The sequence below is a fragment of the Xiphophorus maculatus genome, chromosome 1 (assembly GCF_002775205.1).
Source record: "Xiphophorus maculatus strain JP 163 A chromosome 1, X_maculatus-5.0-male, whole genome shotgun sequence".
Lineage (NCBI taxonomy): Eukaryota > Metazoa > Chordata > Actinopteri > Cyprinodontiformes > Poeciliidae > Xiphophorus > Xiphophorus maculatus.
In genome coordinates, this window is record NC_036443.1 from 31,624,284 (window position 1) to 31,641,716 (window position 17,433).

A 17,433-nucleotide genomic window follows, 5' to 3' on the forward strand; every position below is an offset into this window, starting at 1 on the left:
ACACAGCTACCCCCCCACCCCCCTCAAAATGACTGTATTCAGTAGAAAACAGCTCCACCAATCAGAGCTCAGCTTCGGTCTGTACACTCATTAGGTCACCAGTGGAAGCCCCGCCCCTTGTTTCAAAAAGTAAACATCGAAAGTTATGAAAAAGAAGAAAGCACCATCATCATCATCATCATGCAGAAGCTACTGTGAGTAAAGAACTACGACTACGGGTCAAACACAGGCCCAAAAAACACAAACAGCAAAACATGGAGAAGAAATATCAGCAGCAGAAGAAAAAGTATCAGCTGGACCCGGTTCTGGTCCGGTTCTACGGCTGGACCAGCATCAGTCTGTCTGCTTGGTCCAGCCCGTCCATCAGTCCAGGAAGGTTCTGGAGGTTCTGATGGTCCTCCAAGATCCATATAGATTCTGATAGTTCTGGTCTCAGTCAGACGGACCAGTTAAACCAGTTAGATGCTGCAGCTGGGTTCACTTCCTGCTGAAAGAACAGTTCATTTTATCTTCCCATCATGCACTGGGATGCGTTAGGTTGCCCCCTAGCTGCAGAGCGAAGGCACAGCGGGGATAAATAATTATAAATAGTCTATACAACACAATAAGTTAGGAACTCGGATTGTTCTCATCGATTAATACGCAGCGTCGTTGTTTGAGAAGAACCTCGCTGCAGCAAACAGGAAGGGCAGGACGGACCGCTGTCAGTCTCAGACTTTATTTTAAATGGAACCATTACACTCTGGAAGTGAAGGGGGCGCTATTTCCTATATAATCCTGTTTGCTGAAAGAACATGGAAGACGGCAGGAATATTTTAGTAGAGAGCCTCCATCCTCTTTATTCATCAGTTTGACCCTCTGAGCTCATGAAGGCGTTACTGTTTCCCTCTGGTACCTGAGAACATTGATTACAAGTCATTTATTGACAATGCAATAATTATTCTTATCTAAACATGATAACATTTAGCTATAACATGCTAAGTGATTCTATGAATGCGTTTTATTTTATTGTTTTGGAGTTGAAGGGAAATTTCCACCATGATTGATTAGTTTCTTTTTTTTTTTTTTAACTATGTATAAGACTCTACCAACACAGCAAAATCTCTCAGAATTATATGAATGACAGAGTAAAAGCAAAAATGTGAATTTTAGCTTGTATTTGTTTTACAACCCTGGTCGTAACAACCAGACTTGTAATTCTTCTGTGAATCTAATTAATTTGTTTCTTATTGAATTTTGATCAATTAAGTTTCTTATGCATACATTATAAATGGTTTTTATTATAGTTCATTATGTTGCTTTTCATGTCTCCTTATTTCTTTTATTCCTCCTATAAATGATGGAGATATATAAATATTCATAATGTATAAAGATCTTGTTTATGTCATTTAATTAGCTCTACATCGTTAAGAAAGTAAAAAAGTATGGTGTTTTATTAGAGAATTTATCTTTGATGGTGCCAATAATGCCGGTATTAACAGTAAATAATAAAGACTCATTTAATAACGTAATTATAGTAGTTGTGTTACCACCCCACGCCATTAGAGGCAGTAGTAGACCCAAAAAGATGCAAATAAGGAGCAGATTCAGAAGTACACAAAAGCTACAGAATCTGTTAAAAACTGTGAGCTGAGCTGAAGTAAATAAAAGAGAGAAGTTCAAATATATACTGAGAGTGAAAATCCTTCCTAAAGGTGAAGATATATTACAGATTTCAAAAGAAAATAAAAACGGGAGACCGCGGATAATATAGTAAATAGCGCCCCCTTCACTTCCGGAGTGCAATGGTCCCATTTCCAAATAAGGTCTGAGACTGACAGCGGTCCGTCCCGCCCTTCCTGTTTGCTGCAGCGAGGTGGATTTGCACTGAGAAGCGGCGCAGCGCGCCAACATCCGGGCAGGTTTCCCTTCTCACCGCCGCAGTTCGACCTGAGGTCCGAATCCAGAACCTCAGCAGAACCGGGTCAGATGAAAACACTCCCTGATGCAGATTATTGCGTTCAGAAACGCCCAGCAGCACCAGAACCTCTGGTTCTGGCCGTTCAGAGTCCGATCCGCTGGTTTCAGTAGAAAAACATAGAAAATAGCAGGTTTTATGTCAGAACCAATACAAACACAGAAGAAACTATTGAAGTTGTGCTTTTAGACTCAGACAGCAAAGAACTCTGGGAATTGTAGTGCAAGGCAGCCGGTGGCGACGGTGTTCCCTGATTGGTTGGATTGTCGTAAGATGGCGGCCGCCGCCGTGTGAGGGAACCGGAAGACCGATTATGAAAGACTTTGCGTCCCCCACGCAGACAGACAGGCAGCAGCCGTCCAATCAGCTTCGCTGTCTCTCCTCTTCCTCAGGACTCGCAGGTCAGAGGTCAGTGACTTTGTTCTCCACCAGGGCGGCGACCTGCTGCAGCCGATACGCCAGCTGCATCTTCTGACCCGACGTGTCCTCCTCCAGGGACATGATGACCTGGAGACAGGGAGGACGGGGGACAGGCAGACAGGTTTGTACCTGTGCAGGTCAGAGGTCACAGGACGTGAGGGGGCGGAGTTACCTGGTCGTAATATTTGTTGATGTATTTGTAGAGTTCATGAAGAGCAACGAGACCGTTCATCTCTGAGGCGAAGCTCTGCAGGGAGACAGGAGGAGTGAGACAGGAGGAGAGACAGGTGGTTCTGGTTCTGGTTCTGTTTACCCCGGACAGCTCCGTCAGAGTGGAGTTCATCTCCTGGTAGCATCCTGATGCGGCGCTGTGGATGTCACTGTAGTACCTGAAGAGAGAGACAGGAACTGAGCAGAACCAGGCTGGACCGGAACCAGAACCATGCTGGACCAGTACCAGAACCAGGCTGGACCAGTACCAGAACCAGACTGGACCGGAACCAGGCTGGGCCAGAACCAGAACCAGACTGGACCAGAAACAGAATGAGAACCAGACTGGACCGGAACCAGAACCAGAACCATGGTGGACCAGAACCAGACTGGACCGGAACCAGTGGCAGGAGCTGTCTCACCGCTCCACCAGCTGTTTGTAGCGCGGGATCTCTCTGGCATAAAGCAGCTTGTTGACCGGAGAGTCCTGATTGGACAGAAAGAGTGTGATGTCACATAGAGGGGACAGAGCAGACGGACAGCGGCGGGACAGACGGTCCTACCCGTCCCACTTTGTGTTCGGAGGTGGTGCAGGAGTCGATGAAGGTCTGGGCGATGACGGAGAGGACGGCATCGATGCTGTCCGTCACCTGGACGTCCAGGACGAACTGTGGGTTCTTCAGGATGTTGACCCAGAACCTCAGAGGGAGACTGGAGACGGACGGGTCAGAGAGACACCTCACAGAGACAGGAGGAGGGGGCGGAGTCCAGCAGGTCTCACCTGTTTGTCTTCCAGATGTGGACGGTCTCGGGGTCGTCGATCCCGTGTTTCTCCGCCATGTCGTCCAGGAAGTCGAAGAAAAACCGGACAGCGATGGGAGGAGGACGCTTGGTGCTGAGGATGGCCACAAAGACATCATCCACGAACTTCTGCAGCGTCCCCTGCAGAGACACGGACACCGTCCATCAGCCACTACCCTCTGTGTGAGTGTGTGTGTGTGTGTGTGTGTGTGCTACCTTCATGGACAGCAGTCTGGTCAGGTAAATCTCAGGAATGGCCTTGGCTCTCTCCCGTTCCCTCATGCTGCTCTTCCGATGTTTTGGTATCTCTGAATCTTCGCTGCTCTTCACCAGGTGCCACAGACGCAGACCCTCCTCTTCCTCACCTTCCAGCATTGGTGTTTCTATAGCAACAACAGACACCGTCAGCCATCCGGACAAGAAAATCTCGTATGTCGCAATGGACCGATTTGGTCCTCAATGTTTCTGAAGGCGTTCCAGGAAGTTCTGTTAACTGGTTCCACCTGTTTCCTCCTGCCTGTTCTACGGGCCGTTTTGCTGTCAACTGTCTGGGTTGTGGTCAATGCTTGTCTTCTGTTGACAACACTTCGGGTTGCCAACAGATTTCCTGTGTGATTCTCAGGTGTGTTGGTTCTTACTTTCTCCGGTCTGAAACACCTGGTTGACCCCTGAACTGAGAAATCGAGGGATCAGGGCGACTGTGGCGCCGTCTGGAACCTGAGGAACGGAGAATATGGCGTAATAAATGAGCAGCAGTGAGACAGGAAGGTGGAGACTCGTTGTGATTGGTCGGTTCGCACCTTGTAATGCTGCAGGGTGTTGAGCCTTTTCCAGCGACCTTGAACCACCGCTGTGACATCATCGTCTGACAGAGTCAGGTGACCTGCCTGACCTGAACGCCACTCTGCAGACAAACGTACACAGGTGAGAACCGGCTGCCTGTCAGACCGAGGAGAGGTGAGACAGGTGAGGAGGACTAGTGCGTACCCAGGTCCAGACTGTCAGCTGCTGGTCTCTGAGAGAACGGAGCTCCTCTGTAGACCTGATCCAGGATTTTATCTTTCACCTGGACACAGAAGCACACAGACAGGTGAGCAGCAGAGCGACAGGTGACCAGAGGTCTGTCCAACGTGTCCCTACCTGGGTGATGGTGTCGGTGTCGAGAACTTTAATGGGACACGGCTGAACCTCGACTCCGTTCTTCACCAGGACGTTCAGAGTCTGAGGAACAGGTGAGACAGACAGGTGAGACCGAACCAGGTTCGAGCGTGGGAGGTAGTCCTGTTGCTATGGTTACCATGGCAGAGTAATCGATGTCCTCTCTCAGCAGATGGCTGTCGTTGAGCGTCCTCTTGGCCTTCCCCGTCACTGCGTCCACCGGGCCCTTGTCCACCTGGTACTTTATGGCCCGGTAGAGCATGTAGAGCGGCTCCCCGGCCACTTCCTGTCAGACAGACAAGTGAAGGTGAGACAGGGGGAGGGGCAGCTGAGGAAAGACAGGTATGGACAGAAACCGCTACCTTCAGGAAAGAATAGAGGCAGATGGACATCCAGTTGGTCAACATCTTTTCAACAACCGTCTCCGTCCTGAAAGACAGAGGAGCCAGAGGTCAGTCCAGGTTCTGGTTGGACCCTCAGCGGTCCGGGTGTTCTGGTTCCGGTTCAGCAGCATCTGAGGTAGGTTTGTTTCCCATACCGGCGCAGCATGAGTTTGGGGTTCTTGGCGACGTACTGCTGCACCAGGTCCTGCAGCAGCGTCTTCATGACCTCGGTGAAGTACTCCAGCTTGTCGTGCAGCGCGATGGTGAGCAGACTGGCCATGTAGCCGCGGTCCCGCTGGGAGAAGCCCTGCTGGGCCTCCAGGGTGTGGATGAACTGCCGATCAGAACCACAGCGTCAGCACCAGCAGCCCACTCACATGGACCCACCTCACCTGAGCAGGACCCACCCTGGTGAGGAAGAGTCTGTTGTTGAGCAGGTTGTTGAGCTGCTGGAGGCCCTGCTCCACCGTCGGCCTCCTGGACTCCGGCAGGTCCAACTGCCGGCTCAGCAGCGCCGTCTGCTGGCCGGGGAAGAAGATCCTCTCTGCGTACGTCTTGTAGTCAAGCAGAGGAAGACCCGGTCCTCCCACGTCGCTGCTGAGGTCCATCATTTCTGTCATCAGGTCTGTAGGACAGGAAGAAGAACAGATCAATCAGTGGGATGCTCAGGATGACAGCAGATCAGAACCTGGTAGGCCATAGAGGATCTGGGTTCTGCTAATCTGCTAACAGCAGCGCTAACTCTTAGCTTAGGAGTTTAGCATCTTTGCTAACTTTGAAAACGTTTAGCCCACGCTTAGTCCCTTCATAAGGTAGTGTAGTAAATGATGTTTATTCTGTACCCACAATGCATCGCTGCACATTAAACAGTTTAAAGTCTCCTGATGTCCTGCTTTCTTTCTGATTGACGTGCTCAGTTAGGCTAAATCAGCATCAGTTAGCAAAACTCAACATTAAACCTGAAACTGAGTGAATGTTTAGAAAGAGTTGCTTCCTGAAACACAACCCATACATGTAGGCAGAACTAATGTTTATAAGTGTTTTAAGGCTAGTGAATTTAGCACTTTAACTTTAGCTAAATATTCGCAGAGTTTTAGCAATGTTAATATTGTTAGTGTTAGAAATCAAGTGCAATTAACTGAGTTAGCTTACGCAAAATACCATGTTGGTATCACGATTTAGTGGGACTAATGTTTATGATTAGTGCTTTAGAGTTAGCGCAGCTGCCTTTTTAGTTAGCGGTAACCCACATTAACATGGTTCAATTAAGCTCTTCCGCATTAACTGTTGCTAAATACCATGTTGGCTAATGCTTATTGTTAGACCTTTCAAGTTGGCATAACAGACCTTTGAGTTAACAATGTACGGGTTTGTGCTTTAGCATTAGCTTCCATTAAATAGCACGTTGCTATTGCACTTTAGCTGAGCTGATGATTATGAATAGCGCTTTAGCAATAGTCTTTTAACTTTTGAGTTAGCGGTGCCCACCACTGCTCACCCGTGAACTCCTTACGGCACTGATCTCCCACGTTGATCTCCAGAGTTTCCAACTGCAGCAGAACCTTCTTATAATCTCGGAGAGCCTGTTTACTCTTCCTCCTGTAGAGAACAAAGCAGAACGCCGGTCAGCGGCTCCAATCAACCGGCTCTGGAGAAACCAGGGACACAGCAGCAGCGGGTTGTACCTGTACATGAGAATGACGATCAGCACCGACAGGATGATGACAGCAGCTCCTGCACCCAGACTGATCTGCGCCGCCAGCGGGATGGGAGATAGCAACAAGTCGCTGTCGTACTGGACCAGACCCAGGTCAGCCTGCAGTTTCCCCATGAACACCTGAGAGACAGACAGGTAGACTAACAACATGGACAATCCTGCTGGACTGATCCAGTCTGGACAGAGGAGACCAGCACAGCCCGGGGTGTTACCTTCAGCATGGGCAACTCGCTGCTGCCGTCCACGCTCAGAGGCTGGTTCTCGGGGGGTTCGCAGTACAGGTGGGTTCGGTCCAGAGTCTTCACCTCACAGTCTTGATCTCCAAGCCGAGCCCTGACTTCATCCTTGGACATGGCTCTGGTCAGGTCCAGACCCTGAGGGACGCCATGACATCAGACCACATGTTGCGTCCACTGGAGCAGCCAATCAGAGTCACCGTACCTCTACAGCGATCACTCCGCCGGGTTTGAAGCGGTACGGAGCGTCCGGAGCGTCTCGGTTCAGAGGAAAGAACTGGGGGTTCTGGTAATAGGTGAAGCTCTTACCCTGATGGACAGAGACAGACAAAGACATCGTCAGACTGAGCAGGGTCTGACGCGGCGGTGAGGAGCAGGCAGGTGACGGCACCTCGATGCTGTCGTAGTGGACCCGGACGTTGTCCAGCTGAAACCACACCCCCTTCACTCTGACCTCTGGGGGCACCGCGGGGGTCAGACACGTGATCTCAGAAGGTGACAGGACAGAGCAGCGCTCAGACACCTGAGACACGGACAGGAGAGCAGACAGGTGAAAACAGGTAGGTAGGGTGCACCTCCCTGATTGGTTGGTTCATCTCACTGTCGTCATGGTGCCATTAAAGACCAACTGCTGCCTGGCGGTCAGGAGAGCCAATCGCCTTCTCCGTTTCACTCTCTGCACCTCCAGAGGCTCCACCCACACAGATATCACGGGGTCCTGCACCACGTCCAGGTTCCTGCCCGTCACCTTGATGACACGCCCTCCCCTGAGAACAGGAAGTCAACTCCTTATTAGGAAGCAAAGCTGTAAGACAATAGAGCCCAGGCCTTTAACGGCACAGAAAGTTTTGATCAATTAGACATTTTTAGTATTTTAAATGTCAAAATTATGTCTTTAATACACATGAACACAAATCCAGAATTACTTAAATTGATAAAAATGAGATGTGACACGCTAAGATATGATCGCATTCTTTTGTTTTATTGATAATCTATCAGTAAATTAAAATATTAAAAGGCGGTGACAGTTTATTGTACTGAGGTGTTTTACCGAGTTATACCACAGGTTGGCGATGCTTCCTATGACTGTTGGGTCCATTTTTTGCCCTGCTTGGTCAGTTGGCACAGACACACAAAGCAGTAAAAACTTTCCATCTTATTTTTACTTAATTACGGGTTGCTAGAGTGCACAGTGGCGCAGTTGGTAGCGCTGTTGCCTTGCAGGAAGACGGTCCTGGGTTTGATTTCCGGCCGGGGTCTTTCTGCACGGAGTCTCTATGTTCTCCCTGTGCATGGTGGGTTCTCTCCGGGTTCTCCGGCTTCTTCCCAAAGTCCAAAAACATGACTGTCAGGTTAATTGGTCTCTCTAAATTCTCCCTAGGTGTGAGTGTGTGTGTGTGAGTGTGTGTGTGTGTGTGTATGGTTGTTTGTCCTGTCTGTCTCTGTGTTGCCCTGCGACAGACTGGCGACCTGTCCAGGGTGACCCCGCCTCTCGCCCGGAACGTAGCTGGAGAGGCAGCAGCAACCCTCCCGACCCCATTAGGGACAAAGGTGAACAGAAAATGGATGGATGGATGGATGGATACGGGTTGCTAATGTCCACCTTACATGGATATGATTCCCCTAAAGTTTTCTTTTCTCATGTATCCTTACTGCATCAAACAGTTTAATGGAAGCTATGTTTGAGAGTGAAATAAATCTACCATGGTAGCAAACTGGCACTAGCATGCTAGTTGCAGCTAACCGCTTGTGTATTTAAAGTTGGTTCAGCCATAAAGTAAGATGATTTATTTATTGTAGCATCGTTGTGTTACAATATGTTACATTAATGCTTATGCATTAATGTACATAAGCAATTCTTTGTACTTGTATATTTCGGTTTTATCTACGGTTCCCAGTTTATTTACAAAAGCTTTGCCAGCACATTGTGACAGACTTGACTGATTGCACTGTGCTAGCATTCCGGCGCTAGCATGCTAGCTTAGCAGCTAACTGCTGCTGCATTTCAGGTTGGTTCACCCTTATTATGCGTAAATGTCACATAAAGTCAGATTTACTGCCGTTACATCTGCTAATTTATGCTTAAGGATTACAAACTGTACAATCTGTTGGCATATTGTGGTTGAGTGAAAAATTACAATAAATGTAATGCTTAATATGTTAGCTCCCCTCTCTGCTAAGTGGAAGATGGTACAAAATTACCAGTCAAAAATGAACATTGAGCAACAATCTGTCAATATTTTAAAGTTCTGCATTTTATAGAAAATAGCAGTTTGTTTGTGGCAGTAGCATAATTAGGCCGTCACTTTGAGTAATTGGTCCTTACGCATAGAAGCTCTCTGCAGGTGTAGCTTTGGTGATGACGGGGTCGTCCAGGTAACGAAAGGTAAGATCAGGACCGGTCCGATTAGCTTTACCAAAGAAGACCCGAACCGGAACTGGTCCGGTCCGATTACTAGAACTGGTCTTGCACACAAACTGGGAATCGGTCACCTCATTCAAACTGGGAGGACACAGAAAAACAGAGACATGTCAAACTGAACCAGGAAGTACCACCGGTCCCAGCAGACCCGGTCAGAACTCACATGAAGCAGGGCTGCCGGTCCAGGAAGGCGGTCAGGTCCGATGTTTGTCCGGTCAACAGCTGTTGGCCTTTGATGGTCAGCTTGGTTCCTCCAGAAACCGGGCCTTTATCTGGAACCAGACCAGTCAGCTTAGGGTTCTGGGGAGAGACCAGAACAGGAGAACTTTGGTCCGCGGGCCTGAGGTCAGAACCGGCAAAGCTGAACAGAACCGCACCGCGCCTGCCGTCTCACCTGATAGGTGAACATCTGGGTTGATCGGCCAGGTGGAGTGGTTCCCACGGTAACCTGGACATTCCCGACCTGGTAATTCCCACTGCTCTGCAGCTCACACACAACCCTAACACAGGTGAGCAGGCAGGTAAAGACAGGTGGAGCAGTGAGCAGCCAGGTGTTAACTGAGGTCCAGTCAGGTGAGTCTACCTGGTGGAGATCTGATATCCTTCAGGCTGAGCCACACACGGGACGTCTGCCACCTTGACTCCGCCCACCACGTCCTGGTACCTGGTGCCCAGGTTGGATCCTGTGATTGTTACCAGGATTCCACCCTCCACAGGTCCGGTCACAGGATGCACCTGCAGACAGACCGGTGACACATTTCCATGGCAGCAAGACTTCTGCGTACCCACGCCCGGTGGGAGGACTCACCTGTGTGATCCGAGGCGTCGGACAGGTGTCTGCGGGTGAGCTGGAGCATGATTGGCTGTAAACACATCTGGGGGCGGGGCTTCCAAGACACCACACACAGCTGTACTCCTCAGGCACCGCCCTGCACTGCGAGCAATCTGATTGGCCGGCTGAGCAGTCATACAGGTGGACTGAAGAAAAAATGATCAACATCTGTCAGGTCCAATACCGACGGAACCAGAACCTAAAGGTCCGATAATCTGAAACGGATCATGACTGGAAACCTGTAAAAATCTGTTCTGGTTCTACAGAACTGGGTCAGCAGGTGAGTTCCTTACGTCTGAGTCCAGGTGATGCATCGATGCGTTGCTGTCCTCTGCGCAGGTAGATGGCAGCGGAATACTGCAGCTGGCTGAGGCGGTACTGAAACTGAGGACACACTGCAGCTTCAGGAACCTGAACTGAGGGAGGGACCTGCAGGTGTGTGTGTGTGTTACCTGGTGGGGGCTGCAGGTAAAGATGTGTGTGTTGTCCTCGGTTTTCCTCACAGCAGCCGTCAGGTTGAGCTGCACGTCCTCAACTTCAACAACACAAACGTACTGAGCTTCGTCCTGGACGGCGGGACAAAGAGAAACACACCTGAGGAACGTCTGCAAGCTAACTGAACAGCTAACAGCTCAGTTAATCAACCACCAGCCAATCACATCAGTCCTGGTTTCCATGGAGATTGGACCTGACAGTTCCTACAGAACCTGACCCCGACCTTAGAGTCCGGATCTGCTGTGGAGCTGAGCGGGTTCTGATCAGTTTGGATCTGAAGGTTTTAAATGGGCTCACCTGGTAGATGTCCAGGTTCCGCCCCTCCAGAACTATAGTGGTGCTCAGGCCTATGGGCACTAAGGCAGAACCTCTCAGAGACGAGACCAGAGGGCAGGAACCGGGACCAGGAGAGTCCTGGAGAGAGATGAGGACAATCAGGTGGACAGACAGGAGGACAGACAGGCGGGCAGACAGGTGGACAGTCAGGAGGACAGACAGGAGGACAGTCAGGAGGACAGACAGGTGGACAGTCAGGAGGACAGACAGGAGGACAGTCAGGAGGACAGACAGGTGGACAGACAGGAGGACAGACAGGCGGACAGTCAGGAGGACAGTCAGGAGGACAGTCAGGTGGACAGACAGGAGGACAGTCAGGAGGACAGACAGGAGGACAGACAGGAGGACAGACAGGTGTCTCACATTGTGGTGGAGGACCAGCTTCCTGGGGCAGCTGTGGTTGTGGGTGCAGATCTGATCCAGAGGACACCAGTTGCAGGTCCAGAAGGATCCGACACAGGAAAGACACCTGAGATACAGGGAGACCTTCATCACCTTCATCATCATATTATCTTCATCACCATCACTACCATCATCATCATCTTCATCACTATCATCATCACCCCTATCCTCCTCTTCCTCTCCTGCTGTGGCAGCTACTGGACTCTTACTGGGAACTCTGGTTCAGTCGGCTGATGGCTCCGCAGTCGTAGAAGGTCATGTTTCCCATGGCGACGGTCACGTGACCAAACATCAGAAACACGGGCAGGACCATGTGATCTGTGGGGTCAGAGGTCATTCAGCAGCAGGTCGGAGCATCGGGGAATTGTGCAGGCGAACTTCGCTCACCGCTTCTGGGCGGCATGGGGGGGAGGAGCTCCGGCACAGGTGACTGGCAGGTGAGCTCTGTTCCCATGACAACGGCCGGCTGGGGAGGCAGGCTCCCGAAGACGCAGGACAGAGACTCCGCCCCCTGGAGGACAGGCAGCTGGACGACTGACATGGTTACCTAGGAGACAAAGAGGATGAGGTACAGAACCAGAACCAGGCTCAATTAGCTCCCACTGCTCCCAGTCAGTCCATCTCACCTGGGTCTGCTCATCTCTGCTCTGATTGGCCGGCTGCAGGCTCCGCACCGTGACGCACTGATTGGTCCGTTCAAAACTCCACAGCCAGTGGTTGTCCAGCAGGTGGCGCTCACACTCATGTTTACGGGAACACCTGGACACCACAGAGACAGAGAACACATGTCTGCAGTTCCCCTGATATCCATCAGATGGTGCTAGAGGACCGTGAAGGACAGAACAGGTGAGAGAGGCTTACCGTCCCTCCAGGACGCACCAGCCGCAGTACGGGTCTCTGATGGACAGACAGGACAGACAGTCTGTCTGTCTGTCGCAGGACGACACGGGAAGCTTGGACACCTGGGACACAGACAGGAAGCGAATGTCCTGACTGGACTGACAGGTAAACGGGGACAGCAGAGGGACAGCGGGACGGACGCGTCTCTCACCCGGTCGTCGGTTAAAACATAAACGTGGCGTTGGCTCTCGTCCAATAGGAGGTCGGCGCCGATGGCTCCGCCCGCGTCCACCAACAGGCTGCCGTACAGATGGCCAGACCTGTCGGGGCGCACCAACACCTGCGGCACAGGTGAGACGTTAGTCCTGAACAGAACCCTCTACCTGCTCACAGGTGAGCTGTAAAAACTTTAAAAGAGAGAAATTCATCTACAAAAAGTCAAAGTTTGACCAGAACAGAAAATCTAACGATCAAATTTTCTTCTTCTCTTGTCGTTTCTGTGTTTCACACTCTGCCTGGGGCGCTGTGATGTCACAGCCACCCGGATTCTGGACCGGCTGGATCCCATCGTTCCAGATCCTGGAGCTCACCTCATTAAACGGTGCAGGTTGGCATGACAACGACATCCGCCGGATGTGAGGTATGAGCGAGGGAACGAGGAGCCGGCAGGAGTTTCTGTTACCAATCAGTGATGGAGACGGAGCAGCAGAGTGTGTGATTAAAAATTAACTCGCCGAATCAAAGCTGAGCTCATTAACACCCTTCAGGGTCGTCCTGCAGCATCAGTACCCACAATCCACCTGGGACAGCAATAACCAATCAGCAACTTAAGCCTGAGAACGCTCCCAGAGCACGCCCCCCAGCTAAACACCTGTTCACCACACACACACAAACACACCCCCACACACACATATGCAGGTTACAAAGCCGCCTGCAGCCACTCATCAATAATACATGATGTGTGTGTGTGTGTGTGTGTGTGTGTGTGTGTGTGCGTGCGTGCGTGCGTGCGTGCGTGCGTGCGTGCGTGCGTGTGTGTGTGTGTGTGCGTGTGTAAGGATGAACACGGGTTTTCTGGACCTTCAGAACCGGCTCTCAGGATTCTGGTCAGGCTGAATGATTCAGTAAAGTTGTTGGATCTTTTGAGCTTGTCTCTGAGGAACCCATGGCATGGTTCTGATCCGGGAAACCCCCAGAACCAGAACCACTCAACTGCTGGTTCCACTGGTTCTACTGGTTCTACTGGTCCATGTTCAGTCAATATCGTATCCACCAGGCCTGAAACGTCCACCATCCTTCAGCCGTACCGTACAGAAGACGGCTGCACCTCACAGACCCCCAGTCAGACCCCCAGCCTCCAGCCCCCGCCGAACCGCAGAGGCAGCAAAAGAGCTGCAACCTCCGTCTGGAGACCCGAGGAACCTTACGGTGGCCTCTGGGGTCACCTGATCGGGTGACTCTACGGCGCCACCCTGTGTGTATTCACCTTGTGCAGACGTCCGTCTCGATCTCCCAGGAAGGCGATGGTGTGTCCGGCCTCTGTTGCTGCGGTAACGGAGGTCAGCTGGGTGTTCAGCGTGACGGTGGGCGGGACTCCCAGGGGAACGGCGCTGGCGATGGGGTTGGGGGTGTGTTCCCCCCCACACGGGTAGTCAGACAGAGACTCCTTCAGAGGAGAGAGACACAACATGATGTTTACATGTCGATGTGCGCACACACACACACACACACACACACGCACACACACACACACACACACACACACACACACACACAGTGCTGTATTTGGGTCAGATTGGCCTGCAGCTGTCTGATGATCCGTGCAGCTGCTGCAGATGATCCCAGGCCACCAGCTTGCCTCAGAGTCTGCAGTTTCACCACCAGCAGAGCAGCAGGAGGCTGAAGGGCTGACAGATCCTGGCTCATGGGATAGAGGGGCGGAGCTATCGGAGGAACCAGGAGGAAGAGACTGAATGATCTTTAGGCTGTTTTCCTCCTGATGGTCCGGTCGACCCGGTTCTACTGGAACCAGAACTCCATCATCTGCTCCACCTCCAGCTGCTGTGGTTCTGACCCAAACCAACCTGTTCCCCTCCTGGCCTGTGGGGGCGCTGCACCAAGAACCACTGAAGGAAACCACTCAAAAACCTCTGAAGACACTGAGAGCAACTTCCTTCTTCACCAGATGGAAACAAGATGGAGGCGTCAGATTTTAGTGTTGGAGGATTTCTCTTTAGTCTTTGGCTGAAGACCAGGAGCCATTTCTCCCATGATCCTTTGGAACAGACGATTCACTCTGCTGATGTTGCCTAACTAACCCCGGCAGAGCTTCGGTCGGAAAACAACAGGACATAGCTGGATTTTAAGGTGATTACTGTTCAGCAATGCACTGTGGGTACAGGATAAACATCAATTGCTGCAGTAGGTTATGGGTAGACTAAAAGTTTTTAAATATAGCAAAAAAGCTAAAGCACGAAGCTAACAATTAGCTCCACTCAGTCAGAAAGCATGCAGTTCATAGGTAGATTTTAAACTGTTCACTGTATAACAGATGCATTCTGGGTACAGAACAGGTGGAGAGGAAACGGCAATGCTGCAAACAAACTTCACCCACTTCAAAATAAGAGCATAAGCTAACCCTAAGCTAACAATTACTATCCACACTGTAGTTTTTGGTTTCAGCTTTGAAACGGTTTTTAGAAAACAGGTTTATGAAGGCTGTAATTTCAAGTCTCACCACCAGGGGGAGTGGCGGTTTTTACCTTCGGGAGTTTCAGACACTTGGATGACACGGCGTACTCGATGTAGGCCTCTTCCTGCCCGCTACTATCAAGCCCTCCCTCCGTGTAGCACACTTCCTGCGCCCGCCGCATCGTGGCGTCCAGGTCCTTCATCGTATAAACGCAGAGCGCAGAGCGGCTTGTTGCTATGGGCGTGGACGCCTGCCCTGCTGCCATGACGACAAACAGTGCCGGTGTACCTGACAGGTCTCCTAGCCATGCCCCCTGAGCCAGGTTGTAGCCGCCGCGGCACAGCAGCGGCACCTCCACGTAAGAGTAGAAGCTGCGGTCGGAGGCGCAGAGCCGCGAGGCATAGGTCCTGTACTCCTTCGTGTGCCTCATGTCCCGCCGCGAGAACAGGAAGTAGACGTGGTCGCCGTGGGCGACAGCCTTCACAAAGTGGTTGTTGTATTCGGAGTAACTTCCCACGACGAGTTTTCCGAGCTCCTCCTCCTGGGAGAAGGCTTTGCGGGGCGGAGCCACCGGGTGCAGGCGCCGCGTTGTGATTGGTGGGATGTCTCCAGGACCCCGGCTGGTGTAGCCTCGACCGACCAGCAGGAGGCGCAGCTCGCCGCCGGCCATGCCCACTTCCTGTTTGTTCCGGGTGGTTATCACCACGGCGACGGTGGAAATCCGAGGGTCATTGGCCGCGACGTACTGAGTGTCAACGGGGTTGGAGGTCCGGTAGATGAGCTGAGAGATGTTGGACAGACTCCTGCAGAGACATGAGACCAGGCGGAGGTCAGAGGTCACCACACTAATCTGGACACTCAACTGCTCATCCTGACCAGAGTGGAACCAGAACAGGACCAGAACCAGACTGGGACTCACCGTTTCTCACAGATTCCTTGGAACAGTGAACCACAGACAATCAGGCTTCCTGGCTCCGCCCCCGGTCCTGGCTCCGCCCCCGCCAATGGCTCCGCCTCCAGAAGCAGCAGCTTGTTGTGGTTGTGAGTGGGCGTGGCCGAGGGGCAGTCCTGAGCAACGATTGGTGGGAGGCAGTCCGGAGAGTCCAGGAGAGGGCCGGTTTTAACGTGTGACATCACCTTTAGGTCAGAGGTCAGCTGATACAGGTGGTCAACTCCGCCCACAAACAGCTGCCCCGCCCTCGGGTCCAGCAGCAGGTGGGAGAGGGGGGAGCCCTCCAGCTTCACCCACTGCATGGAGGCGTCTGCAGGGTGAGCAGGAGGTAGGAGGAGGAGGAAGAGGAGGAGTGAGGAGGAGATGGAGGAGGCCAACATGGCAGCTCCTCTTTACCTGCAACAGGTGAGAACAGGAGACACCGTGAGGGATGAAGGCTGGACATCATCTATGGAGTCATTTTCCTGCCATAACTGGAGAGCACACATTGTCAGTCTGAAAGCAGGACTTCATGTCTTTCTTCTCAAAATTGTAATGCTTGAACTCCAAACTATTCACTCTGCTTTCTCAAACCTTTCTCCTCGCGCTCAAAACTCGTCTTTGCTTGCTTGCAAAACATTTTCTGCTCGCATTTGGAACAGAAAAGTACCGTCACCTGGCAACCTCTCAGCCAATAGCTGAGAGGTTGCGCTCTGCAGCCGGGCCACAGCCTGTCTGACCTGAGCAAGCAGCGAAAGCAGCTATTAGCTAATAACACCAAACCTTCACCAATAGTCAGAGCAGACCCGTTTTACTCTGTGTCCACATTGCAAACAAATCACATAAAGCTGAGTAGCTATCGATCAATGCTCACCGGTCGCTATGGCAACCCTTGTTACTTCAAATTCTGACTCCCATTGGCCGGGCGGGAGAACAGAGGCGAGAGGGAGGGAACGCTGGCTCACCCACTAGAAGGAAACAAACGCACCCAGTACAGCACTTGCATTCTATTGGCTGAGAGCTTGCCAGGTGACGGTACTTTTCTGTTCCAAGTGCGAGCAGAAAATGATTCGTAAGCCAGCAGAGAGGTTTGCTGGCGGAGATTTGATTGGAGCAGAGAGACGAGTTTTGAGCAGAGTGAATTTTAAAGGTTGGAGTTCAAGCATCTCAAGTTTTGAGAAGAAAAACATGAATCCTGCTTTCAGACTGACAATGTGTGCTCTCCAGTTATGGCAGAAAATCCCCCATCATCATCATCATCATCGTCATTACCATCATCGTCGTCATCATCATCATCATCTGTTGCTAAAATGTCGGTTCGTTTTCAGTGTCTTTGGGGGCGGAGTCAATCTGTCACAGCGTTAGTGTCGCTTTAAGAACACTATGGTTACTACAGTCATGTGACCTCAGAAACAAGGCGGAGCCATCAGCAGGCCGAGACCAGGCCTCAGGAACCAGGACCGAATTTCTGACCCATCAGAACCAGGTCAGTGACAGCCAGTCACCAGAGTTTTCTTCAACATATCCGATCACTGAACCAGCTGACCAGACGGATCCGAACCGGTTCTGATTCTGTTCCCTCCTGCAGATCAGTCGGTGTT

At 51.3% G+C, this 17,433-nt stretch overlaps 1 protein-coding gene across 5 annotated transcripts in view; it reads right to left on the reverse strand.

Annotated features, from left to right (window-relative positions):
• Positions 1-1,787: 1,787 nt before the first annotated feature.
• The window catches only part of LOC102230025 (plexin-B1), a 37,640-nt gene continuing 21,994 nt past the window's right edge, over positions 1,788-17,433 (reverse strand). For 4 of the 5 annotated variants that reach the window (XM_023333909.1, XM_023333899.1, XM_023333904.1 and 1 more), the window contains 37 exons: positions 15,821-16,249; positions 14,972-15,704; positions 13,696-13,875; positions 12,421-12,549; positions 12,231-12,331; positions 11,996-12,128; positions 11,757-11,916; positions 11,579-11,687; positions 11,331-11,436; positions 10,929-11,045; positions 10,589-10,702; positions 10,430-10,520; positions 10,113-10,282; positions 9,888-10,039; positions 9,699-9,804; positions 9,468-9,604; positions 9,209-9,385; positions 7,484-7,649; positions 7,274-7,405; positions 7,088-7,192; positions 6,859-7,020; positions 6,615-6,766; positions 6,428-6,528; positions 5,337-5,554; positions 5,085-5,263; positions 4,909-4,975; positions 4,686-4,832; positions 4,529-4,609; positions 4,376-4,454; positions 4,189-4,292; positions 4,027-4,105; positions 3,605-3,771; positions 3,369-3,529; positions 3,151-3,298; positions 3,010-3,074; positions 2,550-2,766; positions 1,788-2,464 (listed from right to left, as the gene is read on the reverse strand). In XM_023333909.1, the coding sequence (XP_023189677.1) occupies positions 2,360-2,464; positions 2,550-2,766; positions 3,010-3,074; positions 3,151-3,298; positions 3,369-3,529; positions 3,605-3,771; positions 4,027-4,105; positions 4,189-4,292; positions 4,376-4,454; positions 4,529-4,609; positions 4,686-4,832; positions 4,909-4,975; positions 5,085-5,263; positions 5,337-5,554; positions 6,428-6,528; positions 6,615-6,766; positions 6,859-7,020; positions 7,088-7,192; positions 7,274-7,405; positions 7,484-7,649; positions 9,209-9,385; positions 9,468-9,604; positions 9,699-9,804; positions 9,888-10,039; positions 10,113-10,282; positions 10,430-10,520; positions 10,589-10,702; positions 10,929-11,045; positions 11,331-11,436; positions 11,579-11,687; positions 11,757-11,916; positions 11,996-12,128; positions 12,231-12,331; positions 12,421-12,549; positions 13,696-13,875; positions 14,972-15,704; positions 15,821-16,233 (5,763 nt within the window). In that variant the 5' untranslated portion in view covers positions 16,234-16,249 and the 3' untranslated portion in view covers positions 1,788-2,359. The remainder of the gene's footprint in view (positions 2,465-2,549; positions 2,767-3,009; positions 3,075-3,150; positions 3,299-3,368; positions 3,530-3,604; positions 3,772-4,026; positions 4,106-4,188; positions 4,293-4,375; positions 4,455-4,528; positions 4,610-4,685; positions 4,833-4,908; positions 4,976-5,084; positions 5,264-5,336; positions 5,555-6,427; positions 6,529-6,614; positions 6,767-6,858; positions 7,021-7,087; positions 7,193-7,273; positions 7,406-7,483; positions 7,650-9,208; positions 9,386-9,467; positions 9,605-9,698; positions 9,805-9,887; positions 10,040-10,112; positions 10,283-10,429; positions 10,521-10,588; positions 10,703-10,928; positions 11,046-11,330; positions 11,437-11,578; positions 11,688-11,756; positions 11,917-11,995; positions 12,129-12,230; positions 12,332-12,420; positions 12,550-13,695; positions 13,876-14,971; positions 15,705-15,820; positions 16,250-17,433) is intronic. The other variant, XM_014470978.2, reaches the window with a different exon arrangement.